This window comes from Pan troglodytes, chromosome 18 (assembly GCF_028858775.2).
Source record: "Pan troglodytes isolate AG18354 chromosome 18, NHGRI_mPanTro3-v2.0_pri, whole genome shotgun sequence".
In the NCBI taxonomy this organism is placed as follows: Eukaryota; Metazoa; Chordata; class Mammalia; order Primates; family Hominidae; genus Pan; species Pan troglodytes.
This window is the reverse complement of record NC_072416.2, coordinates 32,210,817-32,230,169: the sequence shown is the minus strand read 5'-3', so window position 1 is coordinate 32,230,169 and position 19,353 is coordinate 32,210,817. Positions and strand designations below refer to the sequence as shown.

The window sequence follows — 19,353 nt, the reverse complement described above, 5'->3', positions numbered from 1 at the left end:
CTTTGGTAAACACTTGTCTTGTTTTTCTCTACGAAATAAAATGGATAATTACAGTTAGTTGGGCGGGTGGGGTGTCAGGTCATGGAAATGCTGTGACATAAATGCACTGTGACCTTGGCAAGTCTTGCAACCTGCAGCGCCTCAATTTCCGTAAGAGATTTGACCGATTGAGTTTTCCCAGCGTCGACGCGCAAAGATTCCTCGCACTTGGAGGCCCTTTTCCAGGTTAGATGGTTGCTAACCTCGGAGCAGTCTATTTTCCCGCCTTTTCCGCGCCCAGCAGCAGCTTCCTTTGCCCCTCCCAACTTCCACCCTGCGCGCAGTCGCAGATCGCCGCTGCTGTCCGTCCACCCGCGCCCCCTCAAAGCTTCCCCTAGCAACAAACTCGGGCTCAGAGCGAAGGCGGGGCGAGCGCATGCGCTGCAGCTCTGTCCACCGCCAGTCGTGGGACAGAGTGCCGGGCTCCTCCCCTTGCAAGACTAGCCCTTCTCCCCGCCTCCTCCGGCCGGGGGTCCGCGTGGCGGGGCGGGCGCGCACTCGGGCTTGGCGGCTGCCGGTCTCCCAGGCCGCGGCAGTGAGGAGAGAGGGCGGGGCTGAGTCCTCTGCGCCCCCGCCCCCTTTAGCCCGGTGTCCCTACCGCGCCTGCGCGCTCCCGCCCGGTCTCCATCTTGGAATTGGGAGGAAGAGGGAGAGGGAGACCGGGACGAGACCGGGGCTGTGGTGCGGAGAGAGGCTGAGACGGAGAAGAGGAGAGGCAGAGAGGGCGCGGGGACCGTCAGCAGCGCCTTAGCTACAATCGTTCAGCTATTCTCGGAAGAGAGAAGGGAGAGGGAGGAGGCCGGGGCGGGAGTGGGGGCTGTCACCCTCGGACCCCGGCGTGAGAGGGGCCGTGCGGCCGGACGTCCTCGGGGTGGGCGCCCAGTCGGTGGCCGAAGACCTACAGCTCAGGCCCCTGGGTCCCAAATTTCCAGGCTTTGCCCCTCCTCCCTTCTCAGATACCCGGGTAACAGTCCTCATAGTCCAGATATCCGGGACTCGGGTCCCAACCTCTCTAAACCTGGGTCTCTGTTTCATAGAATTTCAAATATCAGGTTCAGGCCCCTGCGTGCACCAGTATCCGGGGTTCATTCCCCGGGCGTTCAAATATCGGATTCAGTCTCCATCCCGTTCAGATATTCGGGGTTCAGACCCTACAATCAGAAATCCGGAATTCGGCAGCTGTCGCCCTCGACGAGGGGGAGGACTGGACCGCGAGGTCAGATTAGGTTGTCACCCCCTCCCCTCCAGGGGAGGCTTCCCGGGCCCGCCCCTCAGGAAGGGCGAAAGCCGAGGAAGAGGTGGCAAGGGGAAAGGTCTCCTTGCCCCTCTCCCTGCTTGGCAGAGCCGCTGGAGGACCCCAGGCGGAAGCGGAGGCGCTGGGGCACCATAGTGACCCCTACCAGGTGAGACACGGGGTGCAGGGGCGCGGGTCCCTGTGTCTAGTTCTGAGAAGAAAGGGTGCGCCTTTCTGAGAAGCTGGACTTGGGTAGGCCCTCTCAGGATGGGGAAGCCCAGCTGAGCGAGTGGTCAGCCTCTGGCTAGCCTTGCCTTCTGTTGCCACCCCCTTCCCCTTCCTCTTCCCTTCATTGTGTCTGGTTGGTGGGGGACCTCAGGTGACAGGGTCTCTGATGTCACCGGGGTTCACACCCTAGGATGCTTCAGCTAATCAGATGGATTTGCACTTCAGTCTTCTCCCCTTCACTTTGCCCCTCACAGCCACCTTTCCTCCCTGATATGCCCCGTTCTCCTGGCTATTCTGTGATTTTGATTCCCATGCCTCTGATTCCCATGGTGGGTCTGCTTATCTGCTTTTCAGGCCTGGTCTGGTTGGATTTCTTGTCCTTGCAAGGAAGTGTGTGTATATGTGTTTGTGTGTATGCGTGTGTGTGTGTGCTTGGAGGTGCCTGGCAATGTTTTCCCCCAGCTGCAGTTACCTTCCAACCTCTTGCTGTGATGGTGTCAATAATCTCATCCATTTGTCAAACGATCTGTCTTTTACAAAGTGCTTTGACAGCCATTCTCTCATGTGACATCCCCGCATTCACCCTGTGGGGGCCTCTTTTATTGGCATCTTCCCATTTTACAGTTGAGAACATTGAGGCCCAGAGAGGTTGCCCAAGGTCACACAGTGGCAGAACCAGAATTTGAACTCAAGTCCTCAATCACATCTTTCCCTGATGCATGCCTGGTTCTTGCCATCTCTTTTCCTCTGAGTTTGGGCTCGGCCAGCGTTCCCTAGGAGTCCAGGCTGGGGTGAGGTTTAAGAATGGGGATGAGATGAGCTTCCTTTCCAGGAGGGCTCTACTCAGAAGCTTTTCCTGATGGGAGCCTCTGGCTTTTGCCTCTGCCTCATGGAGTTTTCTATCCACTGTGACCTTCATCTTTACCCCGATCCCAGGATTTGGCCTGGATTCCTGAGAGGGCTCTCTCCTGACAAATGGTAGCACTAGTGGCATCTTTGAACTGTTCAAGCCAAGCTGTTGGGGTAGAATGATCCCCCAAAGGATTAAAGCTTTGTGGGGACCTTGGAGGCAGGGAAGGAAAAATCCATATGCTGAGTGTCTGCATGGTGTTCCTAAGTATGAGATCTCATTAAAATCTTAACAACAGCTCCATGCTGTAATCCATTTCACTGAAGAGAAGACCAAGAACTGGAAGGAACTTATTCAAAGCCCTGTTGCTGTACATTGCAGACGGGATGTACTGGTAGCATAGCTTAGGAACAGATAGATACGGGTTTCCTCATCTGTAGAATGGAGATAACATTGTTCGTTTTGGAAGGTGGTTATGATTTAGCACAGACCTTGGTTATTGTTCAAGTGTTCGTTGTTATTATGGGGAAGGGGACCTGCATGATGTTTTGCCAGTGGGTGGCACCCCTCCATGTGGCCTAGGTTAGCATTCTGGGGCCTTGTGTTGGTAAAGAGGTCAGGAAGATTCCTTTGGCAAGTTGAGAGCACCTGCCTTTGTGTGTGGGTGTGTGGTGCTGGTGAGGGGTGCTTGGCACTGTTGCTGGCAGAAGGGAGAAAAGGGCCGGCTTCGAGCAACCTGGGAGCTGCTGAGGGCTGAGCAGAGAGCAATCAATCAGTCTCCCAGGCTATTCTGAGCCCTCTGCACCCTGGGGGCCCACTGGAGAGTCAGGCTCCCTCCTTGCCCTCCAGCTTCCAGTTGGGCTGAGACAAAATTAACAACACAACAGGAAACAATGCATGACAGAATAAATTACATGCTAAAATTGTTAGGTGCTTTTGAGTAGCTAGAACTCTGCCCCAGGAGTCCAGCTCTGCTGAAGGCTCCTTTGTGCCTAAATTCTGACAAGTGCTTAGGCTGGAGCCTGTCTTGGAATCTCCTTGAGGGTTTTGGTTCTGGTATCCTGCAGGAACTTTCTCCGGGTGTTTGGCTGGGTGCCTTAGGTGCTCTTCCCAATGGCTGGAGTGGTCAGGACAGGCTTCCTGCAAGAGGGGAGCTGAGCTTGGGGTGACAGCTGAGAGAGTAATGGATACAGGCCTAACCGGGGAGCAGAAGGTCCTGTTCTCTGACCTTGGAGAAGTCCTTTTTCTTCTCTGTGCCTCAGTGACCTCACCTAGGAAATGGTGATCATGATTCTGCCCTGCCTGTTTCGAAGGGCTGCTCTGAAATCATAGTGATGGAGGACCAGCTTTGGACAAGGCACTTAACCTTGCTGAGCCTGTTTCTTTATCTGTAAGATAGGGGAAATCATAATACTTGCTTCATAAGGTTGTAGTGAGGACTGAATAGAGATAATGCACGTAAGGTACTCAATAAATGTTATTTGTACCCTGCAAATGTCCTGTACCTGTGTGTGATGCTTATGCAATTGGACAGGACAAGTAAGGTGGCCCAGAGCACAGAGAGGCCCTCATAGCCAGATGCCATTTATATCCCTATTCTTCCCATTCTAGATCTCCCCCTGCCCTTTTTGAGAGTGACTCTGCGGGCTCCTCTGGGCCAGTACCCACTTCTAACAATGGACGGATTTCCACCGCCTCCGGCCTGGCCATTTCCTGTTCTCTTCCAGGGTGTGAGAGGTTGAGGGAGGAGGGGGCCTCAGCGCCAAGGGGAACAGAAAGGTGCCTGGAAACAGTTGGGGTATAGGACTTATGGGACAGGACACTTGGGGCTCTGGAGTGCTGGCTGGGAAGCAGAATGTTTTATCCTTGAGGGGAGATACAGGGGCTATAGGGAAATGAGAACTTGTTGAGCATTGAAGGGGGTGGTGAGGATGCTTAGCTTCCCAGAATCTTCCTAGCAGTTTTAGGGACTCCAGGGACCCAGCCCGCGTGATCTGGTTGCCAGGGCAACTTCATTTTTTGGAGCTTTGATGTTGTTCCTAATCTCCCCCTCCCCTTCCTCAGCAGTGCCTCCTCCTCATCAGGGAATGAGGGGAGGAGATGGCAGAAACTTGATGGGTCCCTTCCTCTCCCTGAAGGCTCAATCCTTGATCTAAGGGTCCCATTTCCATTCCTCAGGCCAGGCCCCACTCTCAGGGCCCCCAGGGGCCACCATGCCAGCTGGGGGCCGGGCCGGGAGCCTGAAGGACCCAGATGTGGCTGAGCTCTTCTTCAAGGATGACCCAGAAAAGCTCTTCTCTGACCTCCGGGAAATTGGCCATGGCAGCTTTGGAGCCGTATACTTTGTGAGTTGGGTCTTGGGAGGGTGTAATAGGGATGGGGACTCTTCCTACCCCTGTGGACCTCCCAACAGCCCTTGCACACTACTCCATCACACTGGTCTTTCCTGCCTTCTCTTGCTGGGCCAGCAAGTCTTCCCATGCCCGGCTCTCAATGGGGCCTTCAACACCTTCTGGTCTGGTCCTCTAGGCCCGGGATGTCCGGAATAGTGAGGTGGTGGCCATCAAGAAGATGTCCTACAGTGGGAAGCAGTCCAATGAGGTGGGCCAGGTGCAATACAGCCAGGTTGGGGACAGGGGACTCCTGTCTCAAGATGCAAGCTGGGTAATCTCTGCCTACCCTGACCCCCTAGAAATGGCAAGACATCATCAAGGAGGTGCGGTTCTTACAGAAGCTCCGGCATCCCAACACCATTCAGTACCGGGGCTGTTACCTGAGGGAGCACACGGCTTGGGTGAGCTGGTGCCAGATTCTGGCCTGATCTTTACTCCTATTCATGCCCGTCCTTATTGTAGTCCAGTCTCTTAGGTGGTCCCTGTTCGTGGTGCTGTTGTGGGATCTTGGGAAGGAGGAAGTCTCTTTTGACCGCTTTAGTCCTCAGACATACCCACTGAGCAAAAGCCTGGCTCAGAGTGACACAGGCTGTTAGCAGGTGGGACAGGTCACTGTGGGCTGGAGAAGGTGGAGATTGAATGGGAGTTTGAAGGGATTCAGATGGGCAGTGGTGAATGTCTTGGGCCCAGACTCCAGAAACTCTCCCACCACCCCCTCATTGTCTCCAGTTGCGCTTCCTCCCTGTCATCACCCCAGGGACATAGCTTGAGTACAGGACAGTCAAGGAAGCTCTGTTTTGAGTCCCTGCCCAGGAGACTCTGATCTCTGACCCTTGTCTCTTCCTTAGCTGGTAATGGAGTATTGCCTGGGCTCAGCGTCTGACCTTCTAGAAGGTAAGTGACTGATAGGCCAATAAGTGGAGAAGGGAGAAGAGCAGGGGAGCCATAGGGAAGGGTTAAGGGGAGTTTATTCCAGTCCCACCCTCGCGCTCCCTCGGGTTGATGTTCTTCCTCACTCTCCAGTGCACAAGAAACCCCTTCAGGAGGTAGAGATCGCAGCTGTGACCCACGGGGCGCTTCAGGGCCTGGCATATCTGCACTCCCACAACATGATCCATAGGTACAAGCAGCATCGGCAGTGCCTGGGAGGGGAGTGCTATCTGCACCACCTGTCACTTAGCTGGGCTGCCCCTGCCTAGCTTTCTTGAGACACATGTCTCATCCCTGTACTTTGCCTCTGGCAGGGATGTGAAGGCTGGAAACATCCTGCTGTCAGAGCCAGGGTTAGTGAAGCTAGGGGACTTTGGTTCTGCGTCCATCATGGCACCTGCCAACTCCTTCGTGGGCACCCCATACTGGTGAGTGAGTGAGTGGTGGTGAGTGGAGAGACCTCCCAGGATGTTGGGAGTAGGAGTGACAGGGTCTCGGCGGGTGATTTGCCTCTCTCTCCTGACCATTCTCCTAGGATGGCACCCGAGGTGATCCTGGCCATGGATGAGGGGCAGTACGACGGCAAAGTGGACGTCTGGTCCTTGGGGATAACCTGCATCGAGCTGGGTAAGAACATCCTCCCTGTTCCCTCATCATCTTTTCCATTCTTTCCTGTTAGTTCCCAGACTCCGGACTACCCCCTTCTCCTAGGGATGGGATCCCAGGCCTCCAAGTTCCTGTCCGTTGTGACTCTACCCTGGAGCCCCAATACAGGCAGCTGGCAAATTCTGCCAGCTCTTAGGCCTAGAGATTTTGTAGCATTCATCTCTTCCTGTCCACTACCCTGGTTCTGAATCTTTTCTTAGTGCCCACCATGTGCTGTGCCATGGACTGTGATTCTGGAGGGATAGCAGTGAATGAAAATCCTGCCCTCATGGAACTTACATTTGATTTAGGGAAACCAGGCAGGCATGTTTTCTTTCAGTGTGATGAACGCTGTGTGGAGAAGTTACAGGAGCGGTTCAAATGTAAAACAGGGGACTTGACCTAGTTTAGGGGCTGAAGAAGGCCTCCTTGTAGGAGAATATTGAAGCCAACCCGCAAGATAAATAATAGCTGTTTGCAGAATGTAGGGAAGAGCTTTCCAGGCAGAGAGAACAGCATGTGAGAGGCCTAGAGGTAAGTGCAGGCCTGGAGAACTGGGACTAGCTTCAGTTATTTGGAACCTAGCATGTAATGCAGAGAATATTGAAGGATAAGGCCAGAGAGTTAGGTCCAAGTGAGTTCCTAAGGCCTTGAAGCCATGCCAAGGTTCTCATCTCTGTCAGCCAGCACTATTGAAACAATTCTTTAATGAGGTAGGTAACATTTATAAGGCTTCCAACACAATGCCAGGCACAAAACAGTTGCCTAAGAGTTGCTGTTAGTTTCTCCTATCAACAGCCTCCTGCAGTGATCTCTCCAGTCTCTTCTCCCTTCCAGTCTGTCTTAAGTACTGATGCCAGAGAGGTCTGCCTAAGCTCAGTGCTGTCATTTCACTCCCTGTTTGGAGCCATGAGTGGCCCCCTGTTGCCTTCAAGACTGAAGCCATCCCCATCCTTCCTCCCACCAACCTAGAGGCTTTGCTTCGTAAATGCTGGCCGTTTCCTTCATGGGCTCCACCCTCTGAGTGTGTCATGAACTCTTCCACTTCCTTGCCTTGGTTCGTATTGGGTCCTCTGCCCGAGGTCAGAGATTTGGACGAGCCCTTCTCCTCCATCTTCACAGTCTCCATTTACCATTAGATGCCAGGCCCAGACAGTTGATGAAAAATGTAAGAAACGGACCCAAGTGTAAGAAAAAGCTAGATCTGTCCATTTTATTTCTAGTTTTTGGAAGAGATGTGGATACAGAGAAATATTACTCTACTATTGGAAAAAATACATATCAAGTCTGATATAAATGTCAACTCATACTAAGTCAATATCAGGGAAGCAGTGTGGAGAAGGATGTGGCAAACTGGAGATTGCTGTTTCCATAGAAAGGGGGCAGCTAATGCTTATCTCCAGACCATTGTTAGGCAGTAATGTAGACTCCATTTCACCAGATTTAATTCTTAAGGAGAAACTGGAAACTTGTATTATTATTTGATTATTACTTTTGGCAGTTAATTTTAAAAATCACCGTTTAGGCCAAAACAACATGACATTTGTCTGGGCTACAGGGGACTCTTAGCGACTCTTAGCTTGCACTTAACCTTTCTAATCTCAGGGCTTTTTACAAAGCCCTTCTCTGAATTCCCTGAAGATATGCTAGCTTGAAGGCTCACTGCATACTCTCAACTTCCCAGCGACTTCCCTGTTTCCCTCTTATACCAGTTAATACTTTGATGTTATTTTTTCAGTCCTATTTAATCTTCTCTTTTAGACTGGAGGTTCCTTGAGGGTGGGGCCTAATTCTTGTTTTTATCTTCCCCATAGCAATTATCAAGTTATCTGCTCCCTTTGGCACCTAAGAAATATTAGTTGGGGTGATAACTGAATGGCTGTCCTTCTGCCTTCGTTACTGCTTTTGTGGATGTTATTTTCTTTGACCCCTATTCCACCCGTGTGCAGTGGAGAGGATGGGTGTTGTATTTTACAGAGGAAGGAATTAACTGAGACGCAACAGGATGATGGGAACTTCTCAAGGTCATGTGGCAAGGAAGTCAAGGAATTGGGGTTTGAACCCAAGTCGTCTCAGTTCCATTCCATTGTCCTCTACCCCCTGCCACCTCTCACCTTCTTCCCTTTCACCTTTTTCTGTAGCTGAACGGAAACCACCGCTCTTTAACATGAATGCGATGAGTGCCTTATACCACATTGCACAGAACGAATCCCCCGTGCTCCAGTCAGGACACTGGTGAGGACTGAGATTCCGAATCTGGGCCCAGGGGTTAGGCCATGGGGTATGGATGCCTGACTCATGCCTTCCCCACCCCTCTCCCACCCTCCTCTGACTTTCAGGTCTGAGTACTTCCGGAATTTTGTCGACTCCTGTCTTCAGAAAATCCCTCAAGACAGACCAACCTCAGAGGTTCTCCTGAAGGTGAGGGCCTGCTGGCCTAGCATTCTCCTGGAACTGTAGCTTGTTACAGCCACAAGAACCCCCAGGGAAATTAGTGGTTCCCAGTTCCTCCTCCACCAAGAGCTTCGTTGATGAATTCCCACCCCATCCCCAATGCCCAGTGGACTCTGTGTTTTACAAGATTTTGTCTACCAGACTGCCTTAATTTATTAAGTAATAAACTGTTTTCCCATCTTTTATTAATCAAAGATTTATGTAATTGCCAGCCAGAGCTTCTGGTCAGCGTGTGGTAACCAGGGTTGCCCCACTGATCTGATGTAATGCAAGCCAAAAGCCTGTGTAGCCTTATCATGGGTAAATGTATGATTTCCCTTAGGTGTTTTTTGAATTATCAAAAATGGAGGGGCCCCATTCCCTTCACAGACCCATGGGGGCCTGAGGAGCCCTAGTTGGAAACTTCAGATTATGTAGTTGGACCCACTTGTTTTATAATTGTCGGATACTGTATGAAGCCCAGAGGGGCCTCATGACATGTCCAAGGTCACATAGCCCTTTAGTAGAGGAGCTGGACAAGAATCCAGTTCTCCTGACTGTCCCTGCCTGTCAGCCATGCTTAGAGGAAGAAGAGTCTGTCTGGGGAGTAGGTACTGGGTGGTACAGAAAATTATTGTGAGAGAAGGGCTTGGGATAAGGCCAGCATCAACCCATGGTGGGCGTGGGCCCCAGAAGAGTGCCTCAGGCCTGAGGGAATGCCAAGGGCTGTGGGTTGTGGGGGGAAGGGGAGTTGGCAGCAGACCTCAGTGCCCTCTTCCCCTAGCACCGCTTTGTGCTCCGGGAGCGGCCACCCACAGTCATCATGGACCTGATCCAGAGGACCAAGGATGCCGTGCGGGAGCTGGACAACCTGCAGTACCGCAAGATGAAGAAGATCCTGTTCCAAGAAGCACCCAACGGCCCTGGTGCCGAGGCCCCAGAGGAGGAAGAGGTGACCCAGCTTGCCCTAACACCCCTCTTTATACCCCATGTGTGCCTGCCCCCTGCAGCTGCTTGGCCCCTTCCCCAGCCCTACTCACACCACCATCTTCCCATGCTACCTCCATGCATATGCCCCAGGGCTTCCCCTTCCCTGCCCAGCAGCCTACGCCCTGTTCGCAGGAGGCCGAGCCCTACATGCACCGGGCCGGGACTCTGACCAGCCTCGAGAGTAGCCACTCAGTGCCCAGCATGTCCATCAGCGCCTCCAGCCAGAGCAGCTCCGTCAACAGCCTAGCAGATGCCTCAGACAACGAGGAAGAGGAGGAGGAGGAGGAGGAAGAGGAGGAGGAGGAAGAAGGCCCCGAAGCCCGGGAGATGGCCATGATGCAGGAGGGGGAGCACACAGTCACCTCTCACAGCTCCATTATCCACCGGCTGCCGGTACACAGCTCACCCTTGGGGGACCCGAGCCACCTGCTCTAGAACCGCCTGGGTCTTCGCCCTCCTTCCCTAAGTGCAGCACTCCTCTGAGTCTGATTGGCTGTCCTCAGGTAGCTCTCTTTGGACCCAGTGGCCTCTGAGCCTTGGGTGTTCCTTCTATCTCCCTCTAGGGCTCTGACAACCTATATGATGACCCCTACCAGCCAGAGATAACCCCCAGCCCTCTCCAGCCGCCTGCAGCCCCAGCTCCCACTTCCACCACCTCTTCTGCCCGCCGCCGGGCCTACTGCCGTAACCGGGACCACTTTGCCACCATCCGAACCGCCTCCCTGGTGAGTGTAGCCATCCTCACTCAGCCTGCTCGCTGTCTGTTTTTTCAGTCTTTTTAAGTCTAGAAATGATTTCCTCCCTGTGGCATGGGATTGAGTCTGGATTCTACCCTCATTTTCTGTTGCTGGCTCCTGCCTGCTCCCCTTAACCCTCCTGCTTCCCTCCTCTTCCCAGTGGACTGTTTTGGTCATATGGCCCAATCTGGGTGTTTCTAGCTTGGCAAACTCTTACTCCATTTTTGTGGCCTGACTTAACTGACATCTCCTGGGTTGCCTTCCCAGGCTCCTCTGGTGAGTCAGGTGCTTCACAGTTGTGTGCTGGGGAAGCCCAGTGCTGGGGGAGCCCTGTGCCTGTGGAGCCCTGTGCTGGGGGTGTCCAGTGCTGGGGGAGCCCTGTGCCGGGGGTGCCCTGTGCTTGGGTGGTCCTGAACAGCATCATGATAGCTTTGCCAGATTCTGTGCCCCAGAGGGCAGGGATGGTGTTCAGATATCTGTCTCATGCCAGCAGTTAGCTCTCAGGCTTACACACAGGCCTGTGTTAACCCTCCCAGCCCCCCTGGGAGGGGAAGGGTAAGATCCCATTGGAGAAATGAGGCACCTGTGGCTCAGAGGGGCCACTTGCCCCAGTGCCTTTGGTGGCTCTCCGCTCCTGTAAGCAGGCCCTTAGTCTTCTCCTAAAATCAACTCATGGCAGTCTTTCTCAGTTCACAGGAAAAAGTGTTTAGGCTTTTCATAAAACATAGCTTTTCATCTATGTTTTTAATAAGCCTTTAGATCACGTTCCTGCTGAGCTGCATTTGAGCGTCAACAATCCCCTTAGAGGCCACTGATTCAGTCTAGTATGTTCTTATGGCCTCTGCTTGGTGCTGGTTGTGTTCCAACAATTCTTCAGATCCCATGGTGTTGTGCGGTACTGTGCTGAGGTGTCTTGACTGCCAGGGGCTTGGCTGCCGGGACTAGTTTGAGAGCCACTCATAGAGTCAATTGAGAATGAGACCTGAGATCAGACTTTGGATGAAGGTGTCCAAGCCCAGTGTTCTTGTTATTCCAGCATCTTGTGGCCCCGATCCCAGCTCAATACCTGGGGAGTGATAGGCCGACTATGTTTGCTGAAGGGGAAGGAAGCCAACACTTGTTAGATAGAGTCCGAACTTACCCCACAGCCCCTATGAGGAGGTATTATTTCCCCATTTAACAGATGAGGGAACTGGTGCTTTGAGAAGTTAACTTACTTGAGATCACATGCTTGGTAAGTGGCAAAGCTGGGATTTGATCCCAGGTCTGTCTGACTCACTGTTTCAAATTAGTATGGATTGTTCCTACTTTTGTGCCAGGCCCTGTGCTTGCCACCTTTTATCATTCGGCCACACCAACTTGTGATGTAGATAATATCACCATTATCCAGTTGAGGAAACAGGCTAGAGTGGCCGTGTGTGAGGAAGGTGTTAAATGAGAATGAAACCCATGAGTTGAAAACCCATGCTCTTCCCCACGGAAGACCCCTTGTGTTAATTAACTAGGGGCCAGGCTGAGCCCCAGCTCTCACCCTCTCTCCTTCCCCAGGTCAGCCGTCAGATCCAGGAGCATGAGCAGGACTCTGCGCTGCGGGAGCAGCTGAGCGGCTATAAGCGGATGCGACGACAGCACCAGAAGCAGCTGCTGGCCCTGGAGTCACGGCTGAGGGGTGAACGGGAGGAGCACAGTGCACGGCTGCAGCGGGAGCTTGAGGCGCAGCGGGCTGGCTTTGGGGCAGAGGCAGAAAAGCTGGCCCGGCGGCACCAGGCCATAGGTGAGAAGGAGGCACGAGCTGCCCAGGCCGAGGAGCGGAAGTTCCAGCAGCACATCCTTGGGCAGCAGAAGAAGGAGCTGGCCGCCCTGCTGGAGGCACAGAAGCGGACCTACAAACTTCGCAAGGAACAGCTGAAGGAGGTGAGCTAGGGCTGCTTGGGGGCGGAGCCGATGGCGAGCCAGGTGGGTCCTGACCCTGCTTCCCTCTGCCCTCGCCCAGGAGCTCCAGGAGAACCCCAGCACTCCCAAGCGGGAGAAGGCCGAGTGGCTGCTGCGGCAGAAGGAGCAGCTCCAGCAGTGCCAGGCGGAGGAGGAAGCAGGGCTGCTGCGGCGGCAGCGCCAGTACTTTGAGCTGCAGTGTCGCCAGTACAAGCGCAAGATGTTGCTGGCTCGGCACAGCCTGGACCAGGACCTGCTGCGGGAGGTAGGCATCCCAATCTCTGTTCCCCTCCCGCTCACTCATGGATCCCAGGGACCCACCCTTTTCCATTTGCCTCATTCTTGTCTCCTTTCTCCTTGGCCCTCGAGTGTTACAGTTCAGCTTTGCTTCAGTGCCCCTTTTACTTCTCATCCCCAACAGACCCTGCCAGAATTTCCTTAGGCCTCTTTTCCCAGGCCAGGGAGGAGCTTGCCTCATCTACACCCTCATCTCCTGCCATCCCCAGCTCCCTCTGCCAAGGAGCCCTGGCCCCTCACTTCCTTGATACTGACCAGGCCCTGGGCCCTGTGTTTCTTCCGCCATCCCCAGCTCCCTCTGCCAAGGAGCCCTGGCCTCTCACTTCCTTGATACTGACCAGGCCCCGGGCCCTGCATTTCTTCTGCCTCAGGACCTGAACAAGAAGCAGACCCAGAAGGACTTGGAGTGTGCACTGCTGCTTCGGCAGCACGAGGCCACGCGGGAGCTGGAGCTGCGGCAGCTCCAGGCCGTGCAGCGCACGCGGGCTGAGCTCACCCGCCTGCAGCACCAGACGGAGCTGGGCAACCAGCTGGAGTACAACAAGCGGCGTGAGCAAGAGTTGCGGCAGAAGCATGCGGCCCAGGTTCGCCAGCAGCCCAAGAGCCTCAAAGTACGTGCAGGCCAGCGCCCCCCGGGCCTTCCACTCCCCATTCCTGGGGCTCTGGGCCCACCCAACACAGGCACCCCTATAGAACAGCAGCCCTGCTCACCTGGCCAGGAGGCAGTCCTGGACCAAAGAATGCTTGGCGAGGAGGAGGAAGCAGTTGGAGAGAGAAGGATTCTGGGAAAGGAAGGGGCCACTTTGGAGCCCAAGCAGCAGAGGATTCTGGGGGAAGAATCAGGAGCCCCTAGTCCCAGTCCACAAAAACATGGGAGCCTGGTTGATGAGGAAGTTTGGGGTCTGCCTGAGGAGATAGAGGAGCTTAGGGTGCCCTCCCTTGTACCCCAGGAGAGGAGCATTGTTGGCCAGGAGGAGGCTGGGACGTGGAGCTTGTGGGGGAAGGAGGATGGGAGTCTTCTGGATGAGGAGTTTGAGCTTGGCTGGGTCCAGGGCCCAGCACTGACTCCCGTCCCCGAGGAGGAGGAAGAAGAGGAAGAGGGGGCTCCGATTGGGACCCCTAGGGATCCTGGAGATGGTTGTCCTTCCCCCGACATCCCTCCTGAACCCCCTCCAACACACCTGAGGCCCTGCCCTGCCAGCCAGCTCCCTGGACTCCTGTCCCATGGCCTCCTGGCCGGCCTCTCCTTTGCAGTGGGGTCCTCCTCTGGCCTCCTGCCCCTCCTGCTGCTGCTGCTGCTTCCATTGCTGGCAGCCCAGGGTGGGGGTGGCCTGCAGGCAGCGCTGCTGGCCCTTGAGGTGGGGCTGGTGGGTCTGGGGGCCTCCTACCTGCTCCTTTGTACAGCCCTGCACCTGCCCTCCAGTCTTTTCCTACTCCTGGCCCAGGGTACCGCACTGGGGGCCGTCCTGGGCCTGAGCTGGCGCCGAGGCCTCATGGGTGTTCCCCTGGGCCTTGGAGCTGCCTGGCTCTTAGCTTGGCCAGGCCTAGCTCTACCTCTGGTGGCTATGGCAGCGGGGGGCAGATGGGTGCGGCAGCAGGGCCCCCGGGTGCGCCGGGGCATATCTCGACTCTGGTTGCGGGTTCTGCTGCGCCTGTCACCCATGGCCTTCCGGGCCCTGCAGGGCTGTGGGGCTGTGGGGGACCGGGGTCTGTTTGCACTGTACCCCAAAACCAACAAGGATGGCTTCCGCAGCCGCCTGCCCGTCCCTGGGCCCCGGCGGCGTAATCCCCGCACCACCCAACACCCATTAGCCCTGTTGGCAAGGGTCTGGGTCCTGTGCAAGGGCTGGAACTGGCGTCTGGCACGGGCCAGCCAGGGTTTAGCATCCCACTTGCCCCCGTGGGCCATCCACACACTGGCCAGCTGGGGCCTGCTTCGGGGTGAACGGCCCACCCGAATCCCCCGGCTACTACCACGCAGCCAGCGCCAGCTAGGGCCCCCTGCCTCCCGCCAGCCACTGCCAGGGACTCTAGCCGGGCGGAGGTCACGTACCCGCCAGTCGCGGGCCCTGCCCCCCTGGAGGTAGCTGACTCCAGCCCTTCCAGCCCAAATCTAGAGCATTGAGCACTTTATCTCCCATGACTCAGTGAAGTTTCTCCAGTCCCTAGTCCTCTCTTTTCACTCACCTTCCTCAGTTTGCTCACTTACCCCAGGCCCAGCCCTTCGGACCTCTAGACAGGCAGCCTCCTCAGCCGTGGAGTCCAGCAGTCACTCTGTGTTCTCCTGGCGCTCCTCCCCTAAGTTATTGCTGTTCGCCCGCTGTGTGTGCTCATCCTCACCCTCATTGACTCAGGCCTGGGGCCAGGGGTGGTGGAGGGTGGGAAGAGTCATGTTTTTTTTCTCCTTTTTGATTTTGTTTTTCTGTCTCCCTTCCAACCTGTCCCCTTCCCCCCACCAAAAAAAGAAAAAGACAAACACAAATAAAATATCTGAGCGGAACTGTGCCTTTGGCCCAGGCTGCCTCTGTCTGCTTTGTCCTGCCGCCTAGCCTCCCTGGTATGCCCCCAGGCTGACCCTCGGCCCGGCTCCATGACCTCTTCACCCCATCTCCGTTATCTCAGCCCCTCTCACTCCTCAGCCTCATGCTCTCTGCCTTCATAGCTTCATTGCACCATGACCACCACCGGCTCTGGGGTCTGGGCCCCTGTAGAACTTCACCGAACTTCTTGGTCCCACAGAGCGCCTGTTTGCGGGTTCCTTCCAGAGGTCTTAGTTTCCAGGCCCTTGGTCTCCTCATCCCTTGCCTTTTCTCCCAACCATGGCTGCAGGGGACCAAATTGCTCTCCTGCATCAGGCATTACCCTAGTGGGTTGGGGGACGGGGCTGCAGACCCTCCACAGTAGGGGGTGCTGAGCTGGGGGCAACCAGGCGGAGTATGAAGGCTGTGGCAGCAGGATTGAGTGTGGGCCTGGAGTGGGAGCTGAGTGTGTGAGGGGCCGGGCTGGAATGCGGATCTGGTCAGGGTGGTAGCTGCTGGCCGGTTGAACTTGTCAGGCCCTTTCTGGCCACCTCCTTTGCCCCTTTCTCCTCTGCGGCCCAAAATGGGGCAGCCCCTTCTTACCCATTTCTCAGCTCGGTGCTTCTCCTCCTTCCCTGCCTTCCTCCCTGAGCTGCTGGACCTGGGACTTCCTGTGTCTGTCCTTAGTCGTGTTGCTTTCTTCACGGGTGTTTTGTGTGACTGGTTCTTCTCGCTTGTTCTTGTACACGTTCTCATATTTGCTCACGTGCTTCTGTCTCTAGGTCACAGTCTCTCCCTCTTTGCCTGGTCAGAGCTTCCAAGATCCTCAGTTCCCTGTCCAGTAACTCCGATGTTCTTTCTCGTGGGTATCGCACCCAACTCCGTGCACGTGCTCTTGGAACCTCTTGTCTTCTCTGCATCTCTTGCCCATCGAGACCTTCCTGATCTCTGTCAACACGATCCCACCTCTCCATGTCTGTCTGTCTGTATACAGCTCCCCCCACCCCCTCTGTCTAACATGTTTTCTGTTTCTCTCCCTCTCCCTGTCTCTGCTTCTGTCTCCTCTCCTCTTCTCTCTCTTCTCCCCATTTCCCCTGGTTGTTCCTCCTCTTCCTCTTCCTCCTCTTCCTCCTCCTCTTCCCCGCTGCCCCCATCTCCCCTTGATCCGTCCACTGCATAGTCTAAGGAGCTGCAGATCAAGAAGCAGTTCCAGGAGACGTGTAAGATCCAGACTCGGCAGTACAAGGCTCTGCGAGCACACTTGCTGGAGACCACGCCCAAAGCTCAGCACAAGAGCCTCCTTAAGCGGCTCAAGGAAGAGCAGACCCGCAAGCTGGCGATCTTGGCGGAGCAGTATGACCAGTCCATCTCAGAGATGCTCAGCTCACAGGCGGTGAGGCCTGGGGTCCAGGGAGGGAGTGCGCTAGAGGCCAGGCTCTGTACTTTGCTTTAGAGAAATGGACGGTGCAGGGCATGCACAGAGCTGGGGCTTTTTTACTTGGGAAACTCACATACTCTCCCTCTGTTCGTGTTCTCCACAATGATTTATTTCATATTCTCCTCAGTGGTTTTATTCTTTCTCTTAGTATTTTCTTAAGGTCTTGACAAAGCCATGTGCCTCTTCCCAAGAACCACCAAGGAAAAGAGTGGCTATTATTTTTTTCCTGGGCCTGAGTTAGTTTAATGGGTAAACAGGGTGCAGATTAAAGTGAGTGTGGCCCTCAAGCCCATTTACTCAGACTTCTGGAGGATTTTGAAAGTTGCTGTTTTAAAAAAATGATCACACCTAACACTGGAATGGGCCACTTAAAATGTGCGGAGAGGGTGGAGAGTGGAAACGCCCCACCCAAGGCTGTTCTCTCACCCAGTCCCACCTCTCCCAGGTAACTTGTTAATAATTAACTGTATTTTGTGTTTTTTCAGTGCACATTTTGAAAAATTATATGAATTTTAAACACAGATGGAATCATACTTTACATTTACTTTCTGTAACTTCTTTTTTCCACTTAATATTTCTTGGACATCTTCCCCTGTCAGTACACCTGTCTCATTTTTTTTACAGCATAGAATTTTCCATGGTATGGCTGTACCATAATTTATTTAACCCATCCCTTATTGGTGGACATTTAGGTTGTTTCCAGTATTTTGCTATCACAACGCTTCCGTGAACACCTCGAGCACATGTGCAAGTATACCTGGGGGATAGATTCTGCAGTGTAATTGCTGTGCCACAGGGTATGACCATCTTCCATTCTGATAGATGTTGAGACCGCTGCTTCTTGAAACCTTAGGGCCCAGGCCTACCTGGGGCAGGGGAGGATAGTGGGGGTGGGGGAGGAGATCCCTACAACTGGTTGTTCATCTTCCCCAGCTGCGGCTTGATGAGACCCAGGAGGCAGAGTTCCAGGCCCTTCGGCAGCAGCTTCAACAGGAGCTGGAGCTGCTCAACGCTTACCAGAGCAAGATCAAGATCCGCACAGAGAGCCAGCACGAGAGGGAGCTGCGGGAGCTGGAGCAGAGGGTCGCGCTGCGGCGGGCACTGCTGGAGCAGCGGGTAAGGGGCCCAGCCTCCAGGACTGGGGAGGGAGGGTGGGCTCCTGCCCCCAACTCTAACCTCTGTTCCGGATGCCCCAGGTGGAAGAGGAGCTGCTGGCCCTGCAGACAGGACGCTCTGAGCGAATCCGCAGTCTGCTTGAGCGGCAGGCCCGTGAGATCGAGGCCTTCGATGCGGAAAGCATGAGGCTGGGCTTCTCCAGCATGGCTCTGGGGGGCATCCCGGCTGAAGCTGCTGCCCAGGGCTATCCTGCTCCACCCCCTGCCCCAGCCTGGCCCTCCCGTCCCGTTCCCCGTTCTGGGGCACACTGGAGCCACGGCCCTCCTCCACCAGGCATGCCCCCTCCAGCCTGGCGTCAGCCGTCTCTGCTGGCTCCCCCAGGCCCCCCAAACTGGCTGGGGCCCCCCACACAGAGTGGGACACCCCGTGGCGGAGCCCTGCTGCTGCTAAGAAACAGCCCCCAGCCCCTGCGGCGGGCAGCCTCGGGGGGCAGTGGCAGTGAGAATGTGGGCCCCCCTGCTGCCGCGGTGCCCGGGCCCCTGAGCCGCAGCACCAGTGTCGCTTCCCACATCCTCAATGGTTCTTCCCACTTCTATTCCTGAAGTGCAGCGGGGAGGAGCAGATGAGCTGGGCAGGGCAGGGGTGGGTGGAGCCTGACCCTGGAGGGCACTGAGCTGGAGGCCCCTGCAAGGGTAGGGGACAAGATGTAGGCTCCAGCTCCCCTCAGACCTCCTCATCTCATGAGCTTCTTGGGGCTGGCCAGTGGCCCAGGGCCAGCTTGGGGATAGGTGCCTCAAGGCTGCCTGGGAGCCCCGCCTCCCTACCATGGTGCCAGGGTCTCCCTCCGCCACCTAGGAAAGGAGGGAGATGTGCGTGTCAAATATTCATCTAGTCCCCTGGGGGAGGGGAAGGGTGGGTCTAGACATACTATATTCAGAGAACTATACTACCCTCACAGTGAGGCCCTCAGACCTGCCACAGGGCAGAGCAGGTCTGGGGCCTGAGGCAGGGAGAATGAGAGGCCACCTTACTGGCAGGAAGGATCAGGATGGGGTCTTGGGGTCAGGATGCCTGGGTCTCTTCCCGTTACTGTCTTGACGTCCTGTGCCGTCTTGTCCTTTATCTTTTTTTTTTTTTTTTAATTGGGATCAGGGCTGGGGCGGGGAAACAAGGGAAGGACCTTGGAAGGGGCTGCTCCCAGGCCTGGGGGGCAGCCGTGGGAGCCCCTCTCAGCTGTGGGGCTGGCACAGAGCCCCAGGCAAGCTTTTAATAAACTGTTGGTTATTCTAACAGATCTCAGGACTCACCCTTCTGTCTTTGGTGTGCGTGAAGGACTGCTCAGTGGCCACTGAATAGTACTGCTTGTGTTTTATAGAGAGAATTTATTGGGCTGTGTATCTAAACATTTCAGTGATTTTAATGACTTTAGGTGTGACCAGATCTCGGATCTCAAAGGTGGTCTTCAACCCCTTGACCTCTAATTCCTGTTTTCTTTGCTTTGACTTCAAAGATTCTTAGGTTTGCCTCCCACACAGACCCCGGGCAGCTCCATCCTCACCAATCTTCCCACAA

At 55.1% G+C, this 19,353-nt stretch overlaps 1 protein-coding gene across 3 annotated transcripts; it reads left to right on the top strand.

Annotated features, from left to right (window-relative positions):
* The first annotated feature begins 520 nt into the window (after positions 1-520).
* On the top strand, positions 521-19,075 carry TAOK2 (TAO kinase 2). Of its 3 annotated transcripts, XR_010152324.1 has the most exons (20): positions 521-1,442; positions 4,530-4,696; positions 4,881-4,952; positions 5,044-5,145; positions 5,593-5,638; positions 5,768-5,864; positions 5,989-6,102; positions 6,210-6,301; positions 8,461-8,554; positions 8,659-8,740; positions 9,537-9,704; positions 9,875-10,135; positions 10,306-10,467; positions 12,028-12,393; positions 12,473-12,676; positions 13,080-13,319; positions 16,408-16,620; positions 17,358-17,462; positions 17,599-17,781; positions 17,862-19,075. XR_010152324.1 is itself a non-coding variant. In XM_016928702.4 (19 exons), the coding sequence occupies exons 2-19, from the start codon at positions 4,565-4,567 to the stop codon at positions 18,381-18,383; spliced, it is 3,150 nt and encodes a 1,049-aa protein (XP_016784191.1). In that variant the 5' UTR covers positions 521-1,442; positions 4,530-4,564; the 3' UTR covers positions 18,384-19,075. The 3 variants fall into 3 exon arrangements, 2 of the variants coding, with proteins under 2 accessions (XP_016784191.1, XP_510917.3); XM_016928702.4 differs by lacking the exon at positions 17,358-17,462; XM_510917.6 differs by lacking the exons at positions 16,408-16,620; positions 17,358-17,462; positions 17,599-17,781; positions 17,862-19,075 and having other exon boundaries at positions 13,080-15,213.
* Positions 19,076-19,353: the final 278 nt, after the last annotated feature.

What these genes read in the sequence shown, in the direction of transcription:
- TAOK2 (XM_510917.6), top strand. Translation starts at nt 4,565, where the DNA reads ATGCCAGCTGGGGGCCGGGCCGGGAGCCTGAAGGACCCAGATGTGGCT. An exon ending in TTCGTGGGCACCCCATACTG is followed by an intron (nt 6,103 to 6,209) that starts GTGAGTGAGTGA and finishes CCATTCTCCTAG; the next exon opens with GATGGCACCCGAGGTGATCC. An exon ending in GTGCTCCAGTCAGGACACTG is followed by an intron (nt 8,555 to 8,658) that starts GTGAGGACTGAG and finishes TCTGACTTTCAG; the next exon opens with GTCTGAGTACTTCCGGAATT.